This window comes from Heptranchias perlo, chromosome 4 (assembly GCF_035084215.1).
Source record: "Heptranchias perlo isolate sHepPer1 chromosome 4, sHepPer1.hap1, whole genome shotgun sequence".
In the NCBI taxonomy this organism is placed as follows: domain Eukaryota; kingdom Metazoa; phylum Chordata; class Chondrichthyes; order Hexanchiformes; family Hexanchidae; genus Heptranchias; species Heptranchias perlo.
The window spans coordinates 25511219-25530038 of record NC_090328.1 but is presented as its reverse complement, the minus strand read 5'-3'; the positions used below and the strand labels follow the sequence as shown (position 1 = coordinate 25530038).

At 43.2% G+C, this 18820-nt stretch overlaps 1 protein-coding gene across 10 annotated transcripts in view; it reads right to left on the bottom strand.

Annotated features, from left to right (window-relative positions):
• The window catches only part of LOC137320789 (microtubule-associated serine/threonine-protein kinase 4-like), a 372901-nt gene that overhangs the window by 142717 nt on the left and 211364 nt on the right, over positions 1-18820 (bottom strand). The window contains exon 1 of one of the 10 annotated variants that reach the window (XM_067982630.1): positions 7895-7961. The exons of the other annotated variants lie outside the window; for them this stretch is intronic. Within the exon in view, the coding sequence (XP_067838731.1) occupies positions 7895-7923 (29 nt within the window). The 5' untranslated portion in view covers positions 7924-7961. Of the gene's footprint in view, positions 1-7894; positions 7962-18820 lie in introns of those variants that run through there. 10 annotated transcript variants of the gene reach the window in all.

Sequence of the window (18820 nt, the reverse complement as noted above, 5' to 3'; positions counted from 1 at the left end):
TTTCATCCATGGCAAGAAGAACCAAAAGTCGCACTTCCCAATAGTAGGAAAACTCTAACTCTAAAGAAGATAATAATAGACATCATTCAACTTATCCAGTTTGTTCGGTAATCCATGCAATTGGGCAATTATCTTATGTTTCCATCTCCGTTTCTGTTACTACAGTTTTGGTAATTTTTAACTCAAAATCTAGAAATCTATCCGACCGTTTTACATCCACCATTTCTGCCTCCCTATAGGTTTCGACATTATCTTTGTTCAAATGATCACCATTGTTGCAAAATTCACACTCTGAGACAGTTTATTCCATATACTGTACCTACCATTCTCAGGCCAGTTTTTGTCCATAACAACTTACATATGAACAGTGCTGATGTACAGAAAGATGTCTCAGAATGCTTAAAGGGCACAGAAAAAACATTGGATGCTGGAGGAGAAAATGGGAGTATGATCCTGCTCAGAGATGTAGCAAGAAAATTACCAGTGCTCTTTATTAAGTTGAGCTATTTTGGATTGTTAAACAGCAGCTGCACTTCTATGGGGTCCCTCAAATTCTGCACTGGCAACCTGCACTTAAGATCCCTCGATTTGGGTTAGTGAGGGGTGTTCCTAAAAATGAAAAAAATGTGCATTCAGCAGGCGCAAACAGAAGCACTACCTGTGTGGATTTTGCAGTAACGTGGACTGGAGATTTTTAAGCACAGTGATAGGTATGTGTGTGTGTTAGACACCCAGTTGACTAAAAAAAAAGACACATTGCGAGGATGAGAAATGAAGGAAGGGAATAAGGAAAAGGGAAAAATGAACTCAAAGATCATTTAGGTACATCATTCTTGAAGCTTCATAAAGCCAAAAAACATTGAGGATGATTAAACAAAATTGTATAGTTCTGGCTCTTCTCCATGACCACATTGATTATGTATATCTTACTGCACAAAGAATTGGCTTTGCTTTGGGCCCAAACTTATCCACTCATGCAATAGTCAAAATACAGACATGCATTCCTCTCCTCCTTTTGCCATTATTCAAAAATGCTTTCTAAACACTTGCCTCAAGTTACTAAAGCATTTATTATCCTTTCAAAATTCAGACATTTGAAATTAATTTGGTTATATCTGTTTCAAGGGCATTCTTACTGTGAACTTCCACACAATAAATCTCTCACTTAAGTATATCACATAAGATTATATACAGCTTTGAAACAGTTAATAAAATGGCACAGAGTGCAATAAAAGACTTAATTTAAGACTTGCACATTCATTTCTGAAGAGCCGGTTAACAATATTCACACATGCAAAGGGAGACAGGCAGACATTTTTAAAATTTATTATTTAACACTAACGATTTTCTATTCCTGATGCGACACCTTCCTAGAGCAGAGCTGGAAACAGTAGGTTTCTTGTCAACAATGGCCAATTTTCTTTTTTTTTTCTTTCATCTCTCCACACGAGAAGGTGGCAGTTTGTTTTTAAAACCTTCCAGTGCAGCTGCTACTGTTGTAATGAAACATGTATTCATCACCAACAACATAGGGCTGGTGCCCCAAATGTCATTTTGTACCAGGTCAACAGAGTTATACTTTAAGTTTTATATTAGAGTAGTGTAATAGACTGTCGACCACAAATCCTCAATGGCTAGAAATTTCTTAAATTGTGTACATTCTGGTTTGGGCATTTTTGCTGTAATATACCTTTTATGAATTTTGTCCCTGGCTTAAGTTAGTGAACATGCACACAAATAGAATACAAACAAGTAAAATATTCAGTGGGATAGGGAAGAATTTGCAGTCAATATTTCTGTTATTAAGCCACATAGCAACGTAGTGACTAGAAAAGTCATACAAAATCCCATACAAGGTAACAACCCATTTCCAAGCCAATCTCAGGAACTTTGTTAATTATTCCTCATATGTTTTCCAGAAAACACAGAAACATAGAAAATAGGAGGAGGAGTAGGCCATTCGGCCCTTCGAGCCTGCTCCGCCATTCAATAAGATCATGGCTGATCCTCTATCTCAACACCATATTCCCACTCTCTCCCCATACCCCTTGATGCCTTTTGTGTCTAGAAATCTATCTAGCTCCTTCTTAAATATATTCAGTGACTTGGCCTCCACAGCCTCCTGTGGTAGAGAAATCCACAGGTTTACCACCCTCTGAGTGAAGAAATTTCTCCTCATCTCAATCCTAAATGTCCTACCTCATATCCTGAGACTGTGACCTCTCGTTCTGGACGCCCCCCCCCCCCCCCCCCCCCCAGCCAGGGAAAACATCCTCCTTGCATCCAGTCTGTCTAGCCCTGTCAGAATTTTATATGTTTCAATGAGATCCCCCCTCATTCTTCTAAACTCGAGTGAATACACGCCAAGTCGACCCAATCTCTCCTCATACGACAGTCCTGCCATCCTAGGAATCAGTCTGGTGAACCTTCGTTGCACTCCCTCTATGGCAGGTATATCCTTTCTTAGAAACACTGCATTTATTCAACATGTTCTGACAATAAATAATTTCTTATACTATAGCACATGTGGAGAAAATAGAGGATGGGAATGAGATCGAGATTGCCTATCACATGACCAGCTTATTTTTGTATTCCATTTGACGTGGTCCCAAATCATTTTACTGAATCTCAGAAGACAGATTCCAGACAAGATGAAGATATTTCAGAATAAATGAGCGTTCAAAATATCTACTGCTAGTTTATGTCAAACCTCCTTGTGAAGGTGGACTACTTACATGGTGAGAAGATTGTCCAATATGACCAGCTATGCTAGGTGTTGGCTCTCTGGAAAGGCAAAAGACTTACATTGTCTGTTCCTTGGTCTTTCATATTAATAAAGTGGCTACTTACTGTCTCAAACTCAATGCCTGAAGCAGGTATAAATGAAATATATGAACCTACTATTCCTAGGATCTTTTTAAAGGGGATAATGCAACCTTGTTATATTGTCTCCAGTGCTCAGATCTAAAGTGATGGATGCCAATGTAATCAAAATGCCTTCGTTACCCCCTTCTCAGGACTCAGAATAAACAACTTCCATGCATTTGGCACCTTTAATGCAGAAAAACATCCCAAGGTGCTTCACAGAAGCAATCAGGCAAAGAAGGAGATGTTATGAGAGGTGACTAAAAGCTTGTCAAAGAGGTGGGTTTTAAGGAGGGTCTTAAAGGAAGAGAGGTGGAGGGGTTTAGTGAGGAAATTTCAGAGCATAGAACCTAGATAGCTGAAGGCACGGCCACCAATGGTGGGCCGAAGGTGAACGGAGAATGCACAAGAAGCTACGATCCCCGGAGAATTGTAGGGCTGAAGATGGTTGTAGAGGGTGAAAGGAACATGACCATCAAGGAATTTAAACACGAAGATGAGAATTTTAAATTTGAGGTGTTGGTGGATCAGGGTCCAATCTAGGTCAGCGAGGACAATTGCGACGGGTGAGCAGGATATGATACAGGCAGCAGAGTTTTGGATGAGCTGAAATTTATGGAAAATGGAGGCTGGGAAACTGTCCAGGAGAGCATCAGAATAGTTGAGTCCGTAAGCGACAAAGGCGTGGATGAGAGTTTCAGCAGCAGATGGGCTGAGGCAGGGGTGGAGACGGGTGATATTACGGGGATGGAAGTAGATGGTCTTTGTAACAGAGGTCGGAAGCGCAGCTCAGATTCAAGCAGGACACCAAAATTACGAACAGTCTGGTTCAGTCTGAGACAGGCCAGTGAGAGGGATAGGATCGCTGGCGAGGGTACGGGGCTTAGGGCAGAGACCGAAGACAATTGGTTCAGTCTTCTCAATGTTTAATTGGAATAAATAGTGGCTCATCCAAGACTGGATGTCAGACAAGGAGGCTGATAACACAGAAGCAGTAGGGTGGGGGGGGGGTCGAGAGTGGTGGTGGAGAAAGAGAGCTGGATGTCATTAGTATACATGTGGAACTTAACCCCTAAGCATGATTTTAGCTCGGAGCCCAGCATGTGCGTAGATATTTGCGTGGGGAACCGGGAAGTCAAGTGAGTGCGTCGCAATCTGCGATCGCAACTCAAATGAAGGTAAGTATCTGTCCTTCCGGGTTTCCCACGCGCCAGGCAGCCAGATTGACAGGCTGTCTGTCTGGGGGAGGGGGAGCGTGTGTGAGAGAGTGTGAGAGCGAGCGCGAGCTTGGGCCGTGGAAGAAATTGGAGAGTGGGGGAAGGGGGGGTGGACGACATCGGGTGGGCTTCGGAGAAGATCGGGAGCGGGGGAGGATGGTCCATCATGGGACGGGGAGGGTCGGCCGATCGCAGGGGTCCGATCAGGTGAGCTTGTTGGGCCTGGAAGAAGCACTCCCATTGAGCTGGACAATGGAGGAGAAGCGTCGGAGCAGGGAGTAGGAGTTGGGTCTCAGAGAAGATGAGTTCAGAGAAGTCACGATCAGAGTCGGATCGGGGTTAAGGTACAGGGAGCCTGAGAGGAGGTTTCCTATGATGGACAAGGGGAAAAGGGAAAGCAGCAGAGGTAGCTGAATGGATAGTTTCAATCTTAGTGATAAAGAAGTCAATGGCCTCCTCACACTTACTGGAGGTGAGGGTGGAGGGGACTGGGCAGTGGGGTTTATGGAGATGGTTGGTGGAGCAGAAAAGAAGCTGGGGATTTTGGTAGAGGAGTGAGTCTTGACACTAATTGACATGGTGATGGATGGTTAAACCAGTTATGCTCAAGTCTGCATCCCTTGGGGCCATACCAGGGGCAACAGCCAAGATGGGAGAGTAAACATTCTACTGGCGACAAGAGCATTTAAGGTGGAGGTGAGGGAGTGGTTGAGCAAATCAACAGCTGCAGAACTATTGTGGCAAATGAAATGCTAAATGCTAGGCAGTTGACATTTTGAAAGTGTAACTGTAAGTGACTTGGAGGAAGAGTTTTCTCCCCCCAAGGACAGACACAGAAGCAAATGGGATTGAAGGGGAAAGGAAGGTGGGTGATGAGGAATACAAGGAAATGGTCGGAGATGGTCTTGTCTGTATTCAAGATCATACAATGGAGAAGCCATGTGAGAGGACAAGGTCGAGGGGGTGGCCGTGAATACGGGAAGAAGAGTTTATATGAGGTGGACGGGGGGAGGCTTAGGGAGAATAGGAAGGCAGGCAAATCAGAGGCGTCATTCAGAGCAGAGGCTTAGGGAGGAATGGAGGGAGGATATCTTGGGGAAAACAGTTGGGATGGGTCTCGGGGGATGAGTGGTTAAGGATGACGAATTTAAAGGAGAGACGAGAAGGGCAGAACAAGATAAAAAGGTTTGAAGGAGAAGAAGGTGCCAGAGGAGTAAGGGGAGAGACCAAGGTGTGATTTGATAATAAGGGCCACACTATCCCCACATCAGTTGGGCGGGGCAAGTGGTGGAAAGTATACTCAGGCGGGGAGGCTTTAGTAAGGGGCAAGGTAGCGCCACCCAATAGCCAAGTTTCAATTAATGGATGATGTCAATGCAATCGTCCACAACAAGGTTGTGGATATCAAGAGCCTCATTCGGGAGTGAACGGATATTCTGGAGGGAAGTGTGGGGTAGGTTGATGACTGTTGACCTGCTGGCAGAGTCCAAGGGGGCGGTTCTGGGTGGGGTGACCTGGGTGTGTAGGAAGTTGGTGAGAATTTGATCTATTGCAAGCATGAATCAAGTATTTTCACTTCTTCATAACTATAGCTATAAAAAGGATGGAAAAACTAAAAAAAATCTGGTTTTGTATATTTACAAAAATGAAAAAATGGGAAGACATTTCAAGCTCCATTCCAGGACTGAGGCAAATAATCTAAGCTGACACTCTTGTGCATTACTAAGGAGTGCTGCATCATCAGATGTGCCATACCTTGGATGAGATCTTAAATCTGCCTGTTATGGAGGTTTTGCAGGGTATTAAATATCCCATGGCACTACTTGAAGAGCAAGGAAATCCCTCAGTGTACTCACTATATCTATCCCTCAGTCAAGACCAACAACCAGAAAACATTAATCATTCACTTTATTGCCGTTTGTGAGATCTTGTGTAGAAAGTGGCTGCCACATTAGCCTACATAATAACAGTCACTGCACTTCAAAATAATTGATTCCGTGAAATGCTTTTAAAATATTTCTCAGAGACATGATCTGGGGATATGAAGAAAAATACCTTTTTTTAAAAAAAAAATGATTGCAGATATATTCTATAAAAGTTTACAGTATTGTTGTTACTTTAGCAAGTGCACTATGAAGAAGTTGACAACTATTGGATTATAGCAGAGAACATTAATGAAAGAAAGGATGTTGCTGGAAATAGTTCCGCTGACTGTAGGGTGAAAGCAGAGCTAAAGTAGGAAGAGGAGACATTGCTTTCTTTAATTATTTAAACTGATAAATGGAATTTTGGTGGCATTTTGAATCTTGTTAATTATTAACAGATTTTATAACATCATTGGCACTAGAGGTACATTTACACTTAATTTATTAGATCATAAACACCTTTAATCGCCATATTGTCCATTTCTGAACAGCTATCCAGTACTTCCATCTAATATAGTGCCTTGATTTGTGTGCACCTTAGATTACCAAGGGCTAATTTAAGTGTTTGGAAACACATTTACTAGGTATTACAACCTGGCTAAAAGGAATGGCTGTTTTAGCTGAAAAACCATTTGAACATTTGCATTTCAACTCTTGTAAATCAATAAAATACATTCAAAAAATGAAAGGGTAATCTTTTTCTGTTTAACAACTGTGCCATGAAAATCATACAACAGGTCTCCCTGCAGACACCCACCGTCACATACAGACATGATGAGTTCCCAATCGGAGGCAGCCTCTACTGGGGAGGGGTTGGGGGGGGCCACAATGCAAAGCACTAATTCAAATTTAAGCTTTTCTTCAACATAACCCAAGTGCCAGCTCAATCTCAGTCATGGAAGCAGAGAACAACTTTGAAGAAGATGACGCACCCGAAGAGATCAAGGAAGTGGAGGCCCATCCGATTTTAACGACAGCGTCTCCTTTTAATAAAACTTCCGAGTCCAGCCCGACACGTAACCAGATTCACTACCTGGCCGGTGGGCAAGAACGGAAATTTGGCCACAGTTGGGGGGACCTGTGGGAATGGTGGTCAGCAGAGGGGAAGGGTTCTAAGGCAATCGCAATTAGCGACCGGGGGCGAGGAGTTGGGGATTCCACGCAATTGACAATCTGGGAGGGGGGGGGGGGGGGGATTCCTTTCTGATCGACTATCTGGTGGGGGGGGGGGTCCTTTATGATCGGGAGAGCTAGGGATTCCTTCGTGGTCGACCATTGGGGTGGGGGGGGGCGAGGGGAAATCCTGCACAGTTGACAATCGGGGGGGGGGGGGGGGGGGGGGGAGGGGGGAGGGAGGCCAGAGCCAGGGAGGCCCAAGTTCTCCTCGAGAAGCCTGGGGGAGCACTCCTGCTTCTCCTGGTCCACAAGGAGTTCAAAGAGAAGAACATTTTTAAAACTTACCTTGGCCTCTTCAGGCCAGTCAGCTCCTCCCAACATGGTTCTCAGGACTCCCCCTGGCTTGATATTATTATATATTTTGCATCTTAAGTAGGCCCCTGCCTACTTTTAATGGGAGCCTCGTCAATGGCCTGCATCGCCGCTGTTAATATTAAGGCAGCCGGGAATTTAGCAGGTTGGAGGCAGGATTTAGATTTGAGATTTTAACCCTCTCGCCCGACCTTTTCTTGCCTTTCCAGGGAGGCGGGGTTTAAAATCGAAGAGTGCGAGTGAGAGAATAAGTGTGTGTTTCTCTCTCCCTCCCTCCATGATACCCATTTGTTCCCCCTCCTCTCTAAGCAAGTAACAGCTCCAATGCCAGTTATGTTAAAGAGTTCAAACTACCAACAAACCAAATACTAAAGCTAAGCCAAGTTATAAATCACTTACTTTTTAAACCAGTCCAACTTGATATACATATTTTATCATGTGATTGTCATTTCTTCTTGCACAGCGATGTGGGACCTATTTTGGGCCTGTGTCATGGCTCGCTTAGGTTACGAAATCTGTTTCCCAATTGTCAAATCTGTTGTGTTTCTATTGTAGGGTGGAGTTAACATCGGAACAACTGTGCAGCTGAAACTGTTAACTCATCATGTGAGGAATAGTTCAGCACATTCTCATTCTAAACTATATGCTGCCTATTCGGTCACATTTGTGAACCACCTAGAAAGTAGTAACTATAGTGAAATTTAAAGCAATACAGTGGATCTGCATTATTTGCCTTAATGAATAGGACGCCCAGTAGATATTGGAAATTGGCAGATAACCGAGAGTCCACAAATATTGGTCTTACATTGTAGGAGAAATGCCCTAAGAATTGCCTTAAATGTGTCCTCAAATTGGAGTCAATAGTCATACTGAATTCTAGGAAAGGAAAGGCCTAATCTGAGTTAAACTATAAAGGCTTATACAACAAAACATTCCTTACCAGAGGTAGGAGATAAACCATCAAGACCATGGCCCAGAGAAAACCCTTTAAGGGGGAACATAAAGATGTCCTGCCATATCTGGGTCTGTGTGCAACCCTTTGTTAGAAAAGACCTGAGAAGCTGGGGAGTAAACAAACAACTTAGCACATCTAGGTGCTGATGCTTCATTGATTTGGAAGTCATCAAGGGTGCCAACAGAGCAGTGTGAGGTGATTGATACCAGAAGGGATGAACTCTTCTAACACGTGTCACTTAGACTGCCAACATAATTGAGGAGGTTTCTTTAGAAATTAATATATAAGCTAGTGTTTTTGACACTAGTGTTTAGTTCTAGTTCTTTTAGTAGTCTTTGTAGTAGATGATGTAGGAATCTTTGCTTAGTATATGTAGAAGGGTGTTTTTGTAAAATCAGAAAGTGCATCTCTGACAGAGAGGGGGAAAGGTTACAGAAATTAAGATTGTATGGCTGTACCAGTCAGATACAGGCAGATATAGGTGTGACACTTAGATGAGATCAAGAGAGATAAGCTTCAATGAGATCAGATACAGCTACCAGCATGGAAAGTTAAATTACCTAGGAGCAGAGAACCCAGGTGGAACGGATAACATCTCTGCAGATAGAGGTTCATCACTGTGATTTTTTTTAAAAATTCATTCTTGGGGTGTGGGCTTTGCTGGCAAAGCCAGCATTTATTGCCCATCCCTAGTTGCCCTGAGAAGTGGCTTTCTAAGGACAGATAAGAGTCAACCACTTTGGCAGTGGGACTAGAGCGAACCAGTTGGGTTTTTATGACAATCTGATCGCTTTTACTGATACCAGGTTTTTATTCCAGATAATTTAAACAGAATTCAAATTTTCAAGCTGCCATGGTGGGACTTGAACTCACGTTCTCTAGATTATTAGTCCAGGTCTCTGGATCACTAGTCCAGTAGTATAACCACTGCATTACCTTACCCATCTACATCTCAGAAGGCTCCCAGAGGGACACGAGGCAACCAGTTCATCCACACCAGCTCATAAAGACAAGGTTTGATACGTTTTGAAACATGCTTACTTCAAGCATGGGTCAAAATCCTGGAACTCCCTTCCTAACAGCACTGTGGGAGAACCTTCACCACATGGACTGCAGCGGTGGCTCACCACCACCTTCTCGGGCAATTAAGGATGGGCAATAAATGCTGGCCTCGCCAGCGACGCCCACATCCCATGAACGAATTTTTAAAAAAGCACGTAGCCTTTCTATTCAATAGACTGGCAATCTAACACTGTTAACTTATCAGCTGTCTGAAATAAAATGGTGAGATTAGTTTAGCATTAGTCACTCAGTAGCTTGTGTAAATCCTGATGGGAGGTTGTAGTATAGATGCTAATATAATCTGAAGTAGTTGATGTAAGACAGTTCAACAAACCCAATTTAAGCATCATTAACTCCTTGATGAGGATTCATTTGGAGCCTGGATGAATATTCTGGTCAGGGTATCGATCCCGGTGTTCTTAAAACATGTATAGTTGACAATATCCTAGGCACGGAAATGAAGACAGGTGCAATACAAATAACGTATTTAATGTAATCTTTCTAGGTCCAGCAGGTGGAAATATATGTTCGCAGCCTATGCAGTGAGGTGACATTTCACGTAAAGCTTGGTCCTGTGAAAATTCTACCAGAATTTTCAAAGTTTGATGGAAAGAACAGGCAGGCATAGTATTTGTCCAAAAGGTTCACCTGCAGAACATGGCAAGCTTACAAGGGATTGGGGTGGACTAAACAGGGACTACCATTTACTTGGGTGTTGCACTCATCAACAAATACCTCCTATTCTTCCTGGAGACAATTATCCCCCAAATCTGCCATCCTGGTAAAAGAGCTGTTGGCAGAGCAGTTAGTAACAATGCTTCATGCCTAAGCTCTTAAAAGAAAACTCCATTGCACTGCCAACGGGAATGTTCCTCTTGCTCACCCCATAGGGAAGACACTGCAATCGCGGGAGCACCTAAACTGTAACCTCTAACCACAGACTCCCAGCTGGCATAGGGTGCCCAGGTCAAGTAGCCAGAGCAATCCAACCTGGTGGATATATGGGCTGGCATACCATCCACCCCCAAGAAAGAATTTGCCTTCTACTTGACCCAACTCCTACTACCATCCATCCTACTACACTGGCCTCTAAGTCTAGCCCTTCTCAGTTATTCAAAGATCCGATTCAGACCTAACCTTCCTACAGACCACCAATGCAGTGCTTAGGGATCACGTCAAACGACTAATCTCTGCCACAATGTGAAAAGGACTGCAAGCACTGGAAAGGAACGTAAAAGAGTAAGAAACCCAAGCAGGGGTCAATAAACATAGATCACTTTAAGAGTCCAATACAAGTCAGACAGAAACTAAACAATCTGCTATTAGCAGCTGATAAACCAGACCCAAATACTATGAACAGGATGGAAGTCCAGAGAAGGTCTTCACAATGTTCCTATGACAAAAAACAGATAGCAAAACTGTTAAAGTTTAAAAAGGATGGTGATCTTACCTCTGATCTCACAGTTCAAAAAAGAATTTGCAAACTATTGGACCTTGAATCCACACAATCCGTAACCAACCTCTCCGCTTTGTCAGCTCCTCCTGGAACATACACCATCAGTTAAGTCCCTAATTGCAGCCAGTGAGAACCAGCTGGCTGTTTAAAAAAAAACTTCCAGTCAGGGAAAGCAGCAAGGGCCAACTGTAACCCAGATGAATCCTACAAGACTGTACTTCCTAAGCTGAATACACTCCTGCTGAAATTCCTTCACGATGTTATCGGAGAGGAGAACTCCCCCAGATGCCTACAGAACAGTCAATTCACACCAATGCATAAAAATCATGATGTGCACCAACAGTCTTAGACCCCCTGCATTCCCCTTTCATTGGCAAACCAACTAAGTAAGCTCTATATCTCTTTCTCTTTGCCTGGACCATAGAACTCTTGGGATCATGCATCAGAGCAAACCCTGACACCCAAGCAGTAAGGGGTGGAAGGCCTGAACACAAAATATCCCTATATGCTGAAGACAACATTGCTATTGATAACTAACTGCAACAACCACCATCCCAATATCCTCCAAATCATCAGTGCTTGCTGGATATAAGCTTATCTACTCGAAAATATAGAACATAGACTGGGACAGTAACAATGTAAACAGCAAAGAGGGGGAGGAATTCCTGAAATGCGTACGAGAGAACTTTCGTGAACAGTGTGTTTCCAGCCCAACCAGGAAGGAAACAGTGCTGGATCTAGTTCTGGGGAATGAAGTGGGACAAGTCGAACATGTTTCAGTGGGGGAACAGTGATCATAATATCATTAGGTTTAGAATAGTTATGGAAAAGGACAAGGAACAATCAAATGTGAAAATACTAAACTGGAGGAGGGGTACTTTCAGTGAATTAATAGGGAACCTTGCCCGGGTGGATTGGAATCAAAAATTGGTAGGCAAAAAGGTAATTGAACAATGGGAGGCCTTCAAGGAGGAAATGGTTCAGGTACTGAGTAGACACATTCCCATGAGGGGGAAAGGAAGAGCATCCAAAGCTAGAGCTCCCTGGATGACTAAAGATATAGAGATTAAAATGAAACAGTTCATAATACAATAGAGAACCAAACTGAATACAAAAAGTACAGAGGAGATCTAAAACAGGGAATAAGAACGGCAAAGAGAGATCATGAAATTAGATTTGCAGCTAACATAAAAAGGAAACCCAAAAGTCTTTTATAAACATATAAATAATAAAAGGGTAGTCAAAGGAAGGGTGGGCCCGATTAGGGACAAAAAAGGGGATCTTTTTGTGGAGGCAGAGGGCATGAGTGAAGTACTAAATGAATACTTTGCATTCGTCTTCACTAGAAAAGAGGATGCTGCCAATGGAGCAATAAAGGAGGAGATATAACAATATTGGATAGGATAAAAACAGATAAAGAGGAGGTACTTAAAAGACTACACAAAGTAGAAAAGTCACCCGGTCCAGATGGGATGCATCCTAGGTTACTGAGGGAAGTGAGGGTGGAAATTGCGGAGGTTCACCACAATCTTCCAATCCTCCTTAGATATGGGGACAGCGGACTGCAAATGTCACACCCCTGTCCAAAACAGGGGAGTGTGATAAACCCAGCAATTACAGGCCAGTCAGCCTTATGTTGGTGGTGGGGAAACTTTGAGACACAATAATTCCGGACAATATTAATTGGCACTTGGAAAACTATGTGCTAATAAATGGAAATCAGCATGGATTTGTTAAAGGAAAATCGTGTTTGACTAACTTGAGTTCTTTGATGAAGTAACGGAGCAGGTAGATGAAGGTAGTGCGGTTAATGTTGTGTATGTGGACTTTCAAAAGGCATTTGATAAAGTACCACATAATAGACGTGTTAGCAAAATTAAAGCCCATGGGATTAAAGGGACAGTGGCAGCATGTAAACAAAATTGGCTACGGGGTAGAAAGCAGAGAGTAGTGGTGAATGGTTGTTTTTCAGACTGGAGGGAAGTATACAATGGTGTTCCCCATGGGTCAGTATTAGGACCACTGCTCTTTTTGATATATATTAATGACCAGGACTTGGATATAGAGGGTGTAATTTCAAAGTTTGGAGAGGACACGAAACTCAGAAATGTGGTAAACAATGTGGAGGACATAGGCAGACTGATGAAATAGGCAGACACGTGGCAGATGAAATTTAATGCAGAGAAGTGTGGAGCGATACATTATGGTAGGAAGAATGAGGAGAGGCAATATAAATTAAATGGTACAATTTTGAGGGAGTGCAGGAACAGTGAAACCTAGAATCATAGAAGGTTATAGCACAGATGGAGGCCATTCGGCCCATCGAGTCCGCGCCAGCTCTATGCATGAGCAATCCAGCTAGTGCCACTGCCCTGCCCTATCCCCGTAGCCCTGTTTATTTTTTCCTTTCAAGTACTTATCCAGTTCCCTTTTGAAGGCCATGATTGAATCTGCCTTCACCACCCCCTCGGGCAGTGTATTCCAGATCCTAACCACTCGCTGTGTAAAAAAGTTTTTCCTCATATCACCTTTGGTTCTTTTGCCAATCACCTTAAATCTGTGCCCTCTGGTTCTTGAGCCTTCCGCCAATGGGAACAGTTTCTCTCCATCTACTCTGTCTAGACTCCATGATTTTGAATACCTCTATCAAATCTCCTCTCAACCTTCTCTGTTCGAAGGAGAACCACCCCAGCCTCTCCAGTCTATCCACGTAATTTAAGTCCCTCATCCCTGAGATCATTCTAGTAAATCTCCTCTGCACCCTCTCTAAGGCCTTCACATCCTTCCTAAAGTGCAGTGCCCATAACTGGACACAATACTCCAGTTGTGGCCGAACCAGTGTTTTATAAAGGTTCATCATTACTTCCTTGATTTTGTACTCTATGCCTCTATTTATAAAGCCCAGGAACTAGTATGCTTTTTAACAGCTTTCTCAACCTGCCCTGCCACCTTCCACGATATATGCACATACAACCCCAGATCCCTCTGTTCCTCCATCCCTTTTAGAATTGTGCCCTCTAGTTTATATTGTCTCTCTTCATTTTTCCTACCGAAAGGCATCACCTTGCATTTTTCAGCGTTAAACTTCATCTGCCACGTGTCCGCCCATGCCACCAGACTGTCTATATCCTCTTGAAATCTATTGCTATCCTCCTCACTGTTCACTACCCTTCCAAGTTTTATGTCTTCCGCAAATTTTGAAATTGTGCCCTGTACACCCAAGTCCAAGTTATTACTATATATCAAGAAAAGCAGTGGTCCCAGCGCAGACCCCTGGAAAACACCACTGCACACCTCCCTCCAGTCCGAAAAACAACCACTCACCACTACTCTCTGTTTCCTGTCATTTAGCCAATTCTGCATCCATGTTGCTATTGTCCCCTTTATTCCATGGGCCGCAATCTTAATAGCAAGCCTACCATGTGGCACTTTATCAAACGCTTTTTGAAAATCCATATACACCACATCAACAGCATTGCCCTCATCTACCCTCTCTGTCACCTCATCAAAAAGCTCCATCAAGTTAGTTAAACACGATCTGCCTTTAACAAATCCGTGCTGGCTTTCCCTAATCAATCCACACTCGTCCAAGTGACTGTTAATTCTGTCCCGGATTATCGTTTCCAAAAGTTTCCCCACCATCGATGTTAAACTAACTGGCCTGTAGTTGCTGGGTTTATCTTTACACCCTTTTTTGAACAAGGGTGTAACATTTGCAATTCTCCAGTCCTCTGGCACCACCGCCGTTTCTAAGGACATCTGGAAGATTGTGGCCAGTACCTCCGCAATCTCCCCCCTTACTTCCCTCAGCATCCTAGGGTGCATCCCATCCGGACCAGGTCACTTATCTATTTTAAGTATATGTACACTAATCTTTGAAGGTGACAGGGCAAGTTGAGAAGGCTATTAAAAAAGCATATTGGATCCTCGGCTTTATTAATAAAGGCATAGAGTACAAAAGCAAGGAAAGTTATGCTAAACCTTTATAAAGCACTGGAGTATTGTGTTCAATTCTGGGCACCACACTTTAGGAGGGTGCAGAAGAGATTTATTAGACTGGTACCAGGGATTACGGACTTCTGTAACGTGGAGAAGCTGTTGAAACTGGGGTTGTTCTCCTTAGTACAGAGAGGGTTATGAGGAGATTTGATAAAAATGTTCAAAATCACAAACAGTTTTGAAAAGAGTAAATAAGGAGAAACTGTTTCCAGTGGCAGAAAGGTCGGTAACCAGAGGACACAGATTTAAGGTGATCGGCAAAAGAACCAGAAGCGACATGAGGAAACATTTCTTTACGCAGTGACTTGTAGTGATCTGGAATGCACTGCCTGAAAGGGTGTTGGAAGCAGATTCAATAATAACGTTCAAATGGGAATTGGATAAATACTTCAAGGGAAAAAATTTACAGGGCTATGGGGATAGAGATGGGAAATGGGACTAATTAGATAGCTCTCTCAAAGAGCCGGCATAGGCACGATGGGCCAAATGGCCTTCTCCTGTGCTGTACCTACTATGGTACTATGATCCTATGAACATGTCCTTGCTTAGGAATTTCCCAAACGCATATGGAGTTCTATCCTTTGTCATTAGAGTGTGGGTTCAGTTATCTTGGCATAGAAGTTACACTGAAACCTTCCCCCCCGACCTCCGCTCCCGCGCAACCAAACTATAAGCTGATTTAAACAAATGGCAAGACTTGCACATGTCACTCTAGGTAGGTAAGTACAATAAAGATGAACACTCTTCCTCCCTATTGTGAACACTTTCAGTCAAAGTTGTAGCCTTGCAATTTTGAGGCTTGAACAGCTGCAGCTCTATCATAAGGTCAGAAATGGGGATGTTCGCTGATGATTGCACAGTGTTCAGATCGATTCGCAACCTCTCAGATAATGAAGCAGTCCGTGCCCACATCCAGCAAGACCTGGACAACATCCAGGCTTGGGCTGATAAATGGGAAGTAACATTCGCGCCACACGTGACAGGCAATAACCACCTCCCCTTGACATTCAACGGCATTATCATCGCCGAATCCCCCACCATCAACATCCTGGGGGTCACTATTGACCAGAAACTTAACTGGACCAGCCATATAAATACTGTGGCTACAAGAGCAGGTCAGAGGCTGGGTATTCTGCGGCGAGTGACTCACCTCCTGACTCCCCAAAGCCTTTCCACCATCTACAAGGCACAAGTCAGGAGTGTGATGGAATACTCTCCACTTGCCTGGGTGAGTGCAGCTCCAACAACACTCAAGAAGCTCGACACCATCCAGGACAAAGCAGCCTGCTTGGTTGGTGCCCCATCCACCACCCTAAACATTCACTCACTCCACCACCGGCGCACTGTGGCTGCAGTGTGTACCATCCACAGGATGCACTGCAGCAACTCACCAAGGCTTCTTCGACAGCACCTCCCAAACCCGGGACCTCTACCACCTAGAGGAACAAGGGCAGCAGGCACATGGGAACAACACCACCTGCACGTTCCCCTCCAAGTCACACACCATTCTGACTTGGAAATATATCGCCGTTCCTTCATCGTTGCCGGGTCAAAATCCTGGAACTCCCTTCCTAACAGCACTGTGGGAGAACCGTCACCACATGGACTGCAGCGGTTCAAGAAGGCGGCTCACCACCACCTTCTCGAGGGCAATTAGGGATGGGCAATAAATGCTGGTCTAGCCAGTGACACCCACATCCCATGAATGAATTAAAAAAAAGCTCCACATCCAGTGGGCAGCAAGGGCCTACAAATGTGCCTCAAACTCCTTCGGCAAAAATCATGGCTGGGAATGAAAACCAGGACCACTCCCACCAACCTACCCTTCACAAACCCTTCTTGCCAGTTCTTTGAACCAATTAGCTAATCCTTTGAACTAGTATTTAGCATATTTGATTCATAACTTTTACCCAAGATGCTCTCCTCCTTTTTATTTTGGTCAGCTTGATAAAGTCATCAATCCACCTTCCTTTTTTAGATCTAACAAATGGTCTCCATCAGAAATACTAACCTGTCTTTTCTCCCCAGCTGCCAAGGGGTGCGTTGTATATTTCCAGCATATTTGGTTTTGATTTCAGAATTTCAGCATTTGCAGTTTTTTCTTTTTACCTTAACATAAGTCTTGACAAGTCTGCCATATGGTACTGTCTGCATCAAAAATGACCTTCACTTTTAAGAAGAATCTGTCATTCACTACAAGTGATACCAAGGGAAGGAAGTGATTGTAATGGTCTTTTTTTCCACACTGATTTATTAGTTATAAACAAACATCAGAATACTAAAACTGCAAGTCATACATTAGAAATTGAAGAGAGAAATACTTTCAATACTACAACAGGTTTTATTCTTCAGCCAAGCTGTAAAAAAGAAAGCCAAAGTCACAGCACAATAGGACAAAAATAATCTCCATTTTCAGGTTAAAGAAGGGAGAATGCACACAGCCAGGAATGTGTAATGGAACATTTAGAACTGAATCTTTTTGGGAGCAATTCGTTAATCAGAGGTCACACACAGATATCACTTCAACTTCAAGAGCAGCTCCACACTGCGTTATACCCACCCCTCCCCCGCACTGCAACATTCTCCTGACAACATCCATAGCAACTGATAACCAACCTATCATCAGCAATGCAAACACACACTAGAAGCATGAGACGGCACAAATCACCTCAAGAAATTAACCTCAAAAAATAAAATCTGTAAACAGTAGCCTAAAAGCGCTTCCAAACTTCACAGCAGGAACAAAAATCACATCAGCCTTTGGAAACATAAAAGCAGAATATCTGAATGTGTTTAACAAGCATGAAATGGAGGATGCCCAGCAGGAAACTGGAAGGAAAAAAGGAGAAGGCGGGTGGGGGGGCGGGAAAAAAAAACACAGGCCCAGATTTTGCTGAAAAAATAACGGCTTCTGAATGACGCATGTCGTTATTAATGCACAAATTGGCCAACAACTCGTAGCAGGGAAGAGATACCCCGTTGCTGACCGATTTGTGCCGCTCTGCCGTTAGCTTTGCGAAAGTGGCATTTTGTGCTTAACCTCCCTGTGATTTGCATGAAGTTGCTGCATTTGCACATTAATTGCCCATTAAACTTGCCACAGAAAGTTAAGTCTAGTAATTAACAGTGCAAGTACCCTTTTAATAATGTGATAATTGTTAATGACTACCGATCAACTTCTCTTTCCCAGAAAGTGAACAATTATAAGTGTGGAGTCTCATTCCTTCATGTTGCTAATTGTTTTCGACGACTACAAAAATGTCAAATTTTAAATTTTTAAACTTTTTTTCCTTTCCGTCTCTTTTTTTCTCTCTCTTAATCCAATCTTTCTTTCTCTCTTTATTTCTTTCTCTGTACTTAATTTAACATTGAATTCACCCACTGTGATTCATCCTCCTTCTCAGTCCTTAAATTTAATTCGTTATTGTTTGTCCCATTGTTCACTAAGGTCCCAGCTGCCCTGTTGCCCACGCTGTGCCATTATCAGCTCGCACTTCCAGCAACTTTGTGGGCAAAATATTTTAAAATCTAAACGTGCACGAACAAGTCTAATTAATGGGGCATGCCCCGCTCCAGCGAAATCTGGCCCAAAGTTACAGAGATGGGTTTTCTAAGAAGCTTTGAAGGAAGATTTTAACATCTCATCTGAAATACAGCAGCTGCTGAGCACTAAATTGAAGTATCAGTCCGGCCATTGTATACCGAGGGGCTGCAATCAGGGAAAAACCCCTCGGGCAGAATGTAAAATTCAAATTGATGTAATGCACCTGCAATGAATCTGAAATGTACCTGTAATGAATCTGTAATCAATAATCTGTATTGAGTGTAATGCAATGAGGCACCTAGACTGTCA